An 8,398-nucleotide genomic window follows, 5' to 3' on the forward strand; every position below is an offset into this window, starting at 1 on the left:
TTATATGAACATTTTTTGTGTCTGATAAGAGAGTGAGCTGGACGGAGTGAGTCCTTGATGATTCCAGCTGCTCTTTTTCAACAGCGCTGTACATACATCGAGTCCATAGAAGGAAGTTTTGTGCCTGTGTTCCTCTCCACAGTCAAAAAAAAAAAAAAAAAAAAAAAAAAAAAAAAGCAGTGGTGTTCTTTGCAGTCATAAAGTACATGAGTATATATATATATATATATATATATATATGTATGTATGTATGTTGGACTTCAGGAAGAACCCTCCTCCATTACAGCTTCTCACCATCAAAGAGACTGTAGGGAGGGTTGACAGCCAGAGCTTCTTGGGACTGTAGGTTACATCGGCCCTGAGCTGGTCTCTCAACACCACAGCCACTGTGAAAAAAGCCCATAAAAGGCTTTACTTCTTTAGACTGCTCAGGAAAACGAGCACCCTCTCACCCAGGCCTATAGAGGACTGATAGGAGTATCCTAACCACAGACATCACTATGGGAATACTACACAAGCAGAAAGGAGGGCACTGCAAAGAGTCATAAAGACTGTGGAGAGGAACACAGGCACAAAACTTCCTTCTATGGACTCGATGTATGTACAGCGCTGTTGAAAAAGAGCAGCTGGAATCATCAAGGACTCACTCCGTCCAGCTCACTCTCTTATCAGACACAAAAAATGTTCATATAATCTGAGACAAGCAGAGCAGATAGCATCATCACCCATAGCACAAGATTTTTTTAACAATGTTTTCCCTGCCACAGTCAAACTGATGGCTCAACAAAACTAAACTTTTTATAATTTATATTATTGCTATTTTTGGGTGTAACGTGGACCTTGAGTACACAGTTTCGTTCCACCTCATATACCACATGATGTGAAGGACAAAACAAATCACCTTGAACCTTAATATTAATTAAAGGTGTAGCACTTTTTGAAGGAATGCACATCGCCCACCGTCTTTCATGCCAGTGTTTAAATGATCATGTTGAAAAAAGAGTTGTTCTGGTGGTCAAACTTTGAAACACATACCTCACACACCTCATGCGATAAGGTCACAGTATGTGTTGTAAACACAGAGCAACTAGCAGATCAAATGTTAGCTCAAGAGTTATAGTTGACTGGGCCAAAGGTTTTTTTTTGTTGGTTTTAAGTTTAGTTATAAATACCCAATGATTTTTTTTTAAGTTTCATTAAAATCCATCCAGTATGGTTCATGACAAATTTTGCCAAGTTGATTCTAAATAGTTAATAATTTTGATTATTAATAAACCTAAAATGTTTGTTTTATGTATAAATGCAGAGTATACATTGACACTGTATGTTAGCAACAAGTGGTAAAGTATCAGATTTTGGTACCTTTCAATCAATGAATCAATGAAACAGTTCAAACAGGTTTGATTTAACACAGGTTTAAAAAGAGATGTTTTATTGAATTGTTGCTTTCAAACAAAACATTGAAACAAGTTTTTACAGGCAGAACATACAAGCCAGATGAACACTAATGTAGTGATGTTATGGCTACGTTAAAATATCTAAACAAACGAAAAATAAATGACTGAAACCATTTTCTCTTCTGTACAAAGTATTTCCAGTTATTTCCAACTACAAAATGTACATGAACATGTACAAACAGTAGATTACTCATAATTACAAACATCCTTTAATATAACAAAAACAACTCAAAAATTGAAAAAATAAACAAAACTTTTTGTTGCAAATCTCCATACATGACTTTACTTGTAATGAAACTATAGGACACTAAAACTTTATTTTTAGAAAAATATAATACATTCTAGGGACATTAGGTGTCTTTCAGTCTTGGTGTCCTAAAAACTATGTACAATTTAAATTTTGCCTGTTTTAAATTTCCTTCTATATGCATGACTGTATGGATTTGTTTTATTGGCTACATATTTACCTTTAAACCCTTCTGTTTTGTATTTTAATTGCCTTCCTCCATTACGTCTTCTCCCTCCATTGCTCTAAATCTACCAGGAGTTCCCCGTCGTAGACCTCTTGCACGCCCCCTGAATCGATAATCAACTGCTCTGCCTCTACTTGACTCCCTCGTTGTCGGATTAAAGGCATCGTGATTTCTAATCATTTGATTAGGGGGAAGAGGACAATCTTTTGGAGTGGGAAGTAGGGCACCTCTGTGTCTTGGGGGTTGCACTGTTTGCTGATTTTGTGTGTTGTCAAAACCAGGAAATGGTTTGTCTCCTCTGTTTGGACCTAGAGACCTACTGAATGGTGCAGGTTTTTCAAAAGGGCCATGGCTTTCAGAAACTTGACGAGGGCCTCTTCTTTCCATACTGCTTTTTTGATCATGGGGCCCTTGTTCCCTGTCCCTATCCCTCATGTTTGGACCTCTTCTATCTGACTCAGGAAATTCTGTGTTTGAATCCCATCTCCTCATATCTGCTTTACTAGGTCCTGTACTTGGTCTTTGTCGTCTCATTTTTGGAGCTCCCCTTTCTCTTCTGAAATTTTGCTCAAATCCTTTTCTAGGATCTTCCATGTCCTCATCATATCTTCCAGATCCTAGCTCCCCAAAATCTGAATTTTCTTCATCAAATCCCACACTTTCATCGTTTGGATTTCTGTAGCCTGATTCTGGACATTCTAAATCAGAACTTCCCTGTCCTTCCATTTCAAATGCTCTTCTGTTTGGGCATGGATTCATTAAATCTGAACCTCTCCTATGAGTTCTAGGTATGTCTAAATTAGGGTCTCTAATATTTCCCCTAAAGTTGTGTTGCATTCTGTCATTCCCCATACAAAAACGTTTTTGCATACCCGGTCCTGGGCCTCTACCTCTACCTCGGCCTCTATCACAAATTTGTCCTCTGTTGCCCGGACCACCTTCGTCCCTGAAAAATGGCCCAGAACTTTCTCTATTAGGTTCTCTCCATTCATGTCTTTGTCCTCTTCTACCAAATTCAGGACAAATCATATCTGAATTTTCCTGAACTGGTCCTTGGCCCCTACAACCAGGACCATTCCGGTCATCTTTAGGACCTTGTACAGGGCCCGGATCATGCATACTTTGTCCTTCATGTCTGTCTCTCCATTTATTAGAGTGACCCGGCCAATTATGTCCTTGTTCGTCTAGGACATCTTCGATAGGTGCTGAACTCACATTGCTACTGTTCTCCCAACTATCTTCTGAACATTCTCTTTCATTGTCTAAAGCCTCTCTAATGGGTTTTCTTCTATCCATCCGCTGACCCTCGAAGTCTCCACCACTCCTACCACGTGTAAAGCCTCTGACACGTGGCCTTCGTCCTCTAATGTTCCCTCTCATAGGCCTTGAGGGACTAAAGTTTCTAAATATTCGTTCCGGGAACGCTAAATCGGGATTTTCTGGAATAGGTTCTGACTCTCCCCAGTCATTTTGTTTTTTATATCTGAAGTCCTCTGCTTGTTGCCTGATTCCTTTATCTCTACAATTTAGCCCAACTGGTTCCTCCCAGTTAGGTCCTGAGCCTTCCATTTCTGGATGTAGTCTTTCAGGCAAAGATTCTCTGAAGCTTGAACCTCCTATATTTTGTCTGTCAACAACCGGACCTTCAATGTCTGAACCTCTACTTTCGTTACCTGGTCCTCTAAAATCTCCTGGACCTTTTCTAATGGGTCTCGGACCCTCCATAAATGTTCTGTTTGACCCCATACCTTTAAAGTTTGGTGATCCCCTATTAGACTGTGGACTTTCCATATTTGAAGGCATTCTAACTGATTCAGGATGTTTGAACTGTGAGCCACATGGAAAGCTCTTACTGTTTGTTGTATTAATTATACCTGAAGATAATCCTTCTTGACACGATTCTCTAACGTTTGGAGCTTCTGGACATCTACCATCAGGCCTTAAACTAGTGGTATTTAGAAATTCATGTTGAGGTCCTGGTCTCCCCATTCTTGGACCTCCAAGTCCTCTTCGGTTCAGTGCTGGACCTGCCATATCAGAATGAGGTGCTCTGAAGTCTGGATCTTTCCAGTTGTGCCCTGAGTTTTCTAAATTTGAATATCCATCTTCTGTTTCATCTTCCCTGGAATGTGGCCCTACCTGAATACTGTGATCTCCTGGTCTCCAGATATCTGGCCCTCGTGATCCTCTCCTGTCAGAATCTTGGCTGTCTATAAAAGGACCTCTCATTTTATTTACAGGCCTCCTAAAATCTGGGCCTCTAGGATTTCTTCTTTCTGGCTCAGGATTTTCCATAGATACACATCTGTTTTCTGGCCCTGGTCCTCTGAAAACTGGACCTTCACACCCTCTGTTCCGAGAACCAGGATCGTCCATGGTGATACTTCTTTCGTCATGCCTTGAGCTTCTAAATTCTTGATCTCGAGGGCCTGTCCTGTAGCGCTCAGCACCATCCATGGATAAACCTCTGCTTTCTGGTGTTACTTCTCTGAAATCTGGACCTTCAAAACCCCTTATTTCAGTCTTGGTGTCTTCCACGTGGTTACCACCACTTTCAAGACCTGATCTTCTCTTGTCTGGTTGATCTAGTTTAAATAATTCTCTACTTTCTGGCCCTGCTGAAATAGGCCCTACTCCTCCGACAATTTGATTTCCTGGTCCTCTCCTGTTAATCCCAAAACCCTCTATGATGGGATTTCCTCTATCAGGCTCTAACTCAGCCATATTTGGTCTTCTCCTTTCAGGCCAAGGTCCCCTAAAATTTGTATCTTTTGATCCTCCTTTGTCAGAACCATGTCTATCCATAGTCAGCTCATTTCTCTTTTGTCCTGATCCTTCAAAATGTGGAAAATGTGGTTCTCGTCTATTAGGCTCAGGACCTTCCACAGGCAATTTTCGTCCATCAAGTCTTGGTTCCATAAAGTCTGGACTTCCTGATACTCTCATGCCAGATGAACCAATGTTAGATGGATTTCTTTTGTCAGATCTTTGTTCAGTAAAATTTGAACCAACGAGTTTTGTTCTATCATGTCTCAAAAATGGCATCTGAGGAACTTCTGTTTCTCGTCCAGCTCCCATGAAATCTGGTCTAGCTGGTTCTGTATCATCATGCCTTACGTTAAGTATTTTTGGACCTACCCCACTTTCTGGCTCTCTATATTCCAAGTTTCTAACACTTTCTCTGTCAGGTCCCTGGCTTGCAATTGGCCCTTTTCTCTCAAATTGATGGTCACTCCAGTCATTTTTTACAAATAACCCTTTTCTGACTGGATCTAATCCTCTCTGGACTAGATCTTTCCAAGCATCTAATCTTGGGACATTCTGATCTAGATTCCCCTCAAGTGAACCTCTCCAGTCTGGATTTGTAATGTTTGCCATGTTTTCACTGTTTTGACCGTGACCCGTTAAACATAAGTTTGCATCTCCTCTATAAGGCTGAAAGTCAGTTTTCTCAAAGGATGTCATCTTGCCTGATCTACCATCAGGGCTCTCTGACTGTGATCTAAAGTCTTTTGTCTTTAAACAAAGTAAGTTTTCCAGAGGACTGACACTTTGGTCACCATGTCCCCTTGGATCTGTAGAATGATGCAGAGCAGATAAAGAATCCCTTGACCCTAAGACCTCATTATCAGACACATCTGACAACTGGCTTTTGATTGATTTGGCCATGGATGGATTTAAGATAGATGGTCTAAGATTTTGTAGTAAATCAGGACATGGATTGTTTATGTTTTGATTTTCGTCTTTCAAAGACAAATCTAACGTTTGATTTCTCATGACAGTCCTTGAATCAGTTCTATTGATATTTTGATGCTGAATGCCTGTTTCTTCAGGTATATCTGACAGTGAACTTTGCAGACAGGTTTCTTGTTGCATTACACATTTCTCTTTAGTTCGATTCAGAATGCCTGGTCTAGGCCATGGAAGTCTAATTTCTGTTTTCTCTAGATCTCCGTGTTCAGATTTGTGCATAGTTGGTTTTGAAAAACTATTTTCCTGAAATCTAATATCTGATCCGGAAACCTTTGCAAGTGTATCTGTTTCAAGTCCTGCACCCTGAATAACTTGGCCACCAATAGGCACATAATTACTTTCCTCTTTAAATAATGGCAGTGAAGCACTGTTACCTTCTGCAGTATCTCCATTTTCCTCAGTTTTAGCAGAGTCATTGTTTTCTAAGTTAGAAGGTTTGACAAACTGTGGATCTGGATCAGGGCTCTCAGGTGAATCTCGAATGGGTGGATCTATTTCTCTAAGTGGAATTGTGCTTTCATATTTGTCATGGGAAAATGTCTCCAGTGGTGTGGCTTTCTTTTCCTGTGAAGAGTTACCAGTTACTGAGATATCATCATGACTGAATGATTTTTTTTCCATTTTAAATTTTTGACCATATGGAGATTCTGAAATCTCAGTCTTGACCTTGTGAACAAATTCAAGTGTGTGTCCATGAGGGTTCTCAACAAGATTGTTTTCAAACTTTAGTCCATCTGGATCCTTTTTGACTGTAATTGGAGACACTGTCACAGATTTTTCTGAAACAGAGTCACGAGCATCCCATGGAATGCTTCCATGTTTTGTTTTCTCAATGACCCGAGAAACGGGTCCTTTGTGATGTTTTGGTGAAAGGGATGCAAAATGTTTCTTATGTGGGGGTGATGGTGATCTTCTTCGCCCTCGAGAATGTCGACGTGTGGTACGGTCTTTGCGATAGTGCCCTGACCGCTCAGGTGAATCTCTAGTTCTGTACCTTGACCGGTCTCTTTCACTTCTTTTGTATTTATCCTTGTCTCTACGTCTCCTAGAACGTGAACGAGAACGCTGCTGTGACCTTCTTGAAGGACTTCTGCGATGGTCTTTTTCATGACGACTTCGCCGTTTTGGCGATGACCTTCGTTTTTTGGGGTGGGGTGAATTTGGAGAAACATCTTTGTAAGGACTTTGCACTCCTTGAGAGAAAGAATTGCTAGTCACTGCAATGCCTCCTTTAAAAACATCTTCTTGGATTTCATCAAAAAGTGACTCATCTTCAGGATCATAAGCTACATCAGAGTCCTCAATCTCTCCAGCAGAGGATTCCTTGTCACATTCTTTATTATGTATTCCAGCTTCCCCTGCAACTGTATTTTTATTGTTTTTTAATGTTTGGCCATCAGTTGTTTCTTCTAGCTTAACAGATTCTGATTTCACAGTTGAACTGTTTTCAGTCTCTGTAAGGCTGCTAGGCATGTCAATTTGATTTGAAGACTGTGATTCTGTTTGAATTACAGCACCCTGCGCAGATGACAACTGGCTGAGTGGTAATGCTTTTGTTGGTGGAGATATTAAGGAATCAGAAACAGAAAACTGAGCCATGAACATACCCACAGCTTCCCTTTGCTGTCGCAGTACTTCTTCTTGCTCTTTCAACTGCCGCTTTTGCTCTTCAATTTGCTTATTTAGCTCCTCGAGCATCCTCTGCTGTTCACTCAATGTGGCAGCTGAAACAACTATAGTGCCTGTAAGGTTTGGTTTTGGTGAAACTGGGTTAGAACTTTGTGCTGGAGTAGAACTGGAAACTGGTGCTGGGCACGACGGAGAATCTAAATTTTGAGTTGGAACAGCAAGCTTTGTCAAAGGAACATCACTCTGAAATTCTTCAAAAATGGAATCATCTTCTGGATCATAGGCCACATCATCTACATGTGATGTTTCAGAGGCTTCAAATTTGATTTTTTTAGTGGTTTGGGTGGGAAACATTTTATTACTCATTGCAGGATCATATTCTTCTTCAGGGTCATATGGTCTGTCAAAGTCATTTTCTTTATCTTCTTCTATCTCTTTTACTTTGGATTTCTGTCCATATTGTTGGACAATTGGATCCACCATTGATTCAGACACTTGAGAGACTGGAGTCTTCTTGGCACCTACTGCGGTTTTTGGAAGACTTTCATCCGTGGCGACTACAGAGTCAGACTGCTTACCACCAAACAAAGACTTTAAAATTGTCTGCAATGGATTTTTATTACTGGATTCTGATGTAGAATTCTTGCCTGGGTTTCTGTTAGTAGTGGACTCTGTAGTAGCAAAGGATGAGACAGGAGGAATTGCCTTTTTGGGAGTCAAAAGAGATGGTACAGTAATTGAACCGGAAGAGGATGAATCCGATGGTGATCCAGGGCAAGATGGTGAACCAGGAAGAGAAAAATGAACAGGAGTCGCTGGATCATAGGGTTGGAATATCTCCAGTTTGTTAGAACCATAGAGGACAGGTGGTTTCGGGATCCACATAGGGTCTTTGGACATAGTGACTTTTGGTCTCTTTTCATCAACTTCTTGAGGAAAGCTTCCTGCACATTTTGCCTTTTGGACAATTGCTAGACCCAAAAGAAGATTGGGTCTGTTTTTTTCAAGACCTGTAAAGGAAAAATACAAAATATATAAAAAAAACTGCAATTCAAAAAAAAAAAAAATATATACATATATATATAT

The 8,398-nt window shown here is 40.4% G+C and overlaps 1 protein-coding gene across 1 annotated transcript in view; it reads right to left on the bottom strand.

Moving 5' to 3' along the window:
- si:ch73-181d5.4 (death-inducer obliterator 1) overlaps positions 1-8,398 on the bottom strand; it is a 311,270-nt gene that overhangs the window by 129,790 nt on the left and 173,082 nt on the right. The window contains exon 17 of the mRNA XM_037683844.1: positions 5,954-8,322. Coding sequence (XP_037539772.1) covers positions 5,954-8,322 — 2,369 coding nt within the window. The remainder of the gene's footprint in view (positions 1-5,953; positions 8,323-8,398) is intronic.

Source organism: Nematolebias whitei, chromosome 11, assembly GCF_014905685.2.
Source record: "Nematolebias whitei isolate Nwh7 chromosome 11, NemWhi1, whole genome shotgun sequence".
Lineage (NCBI taxonomy): Eukaryota > Metazoa > Chordata > Actinopteri > Cyprinodontiformes > Rivulidae > Nematolebias > Nematolebias whitei.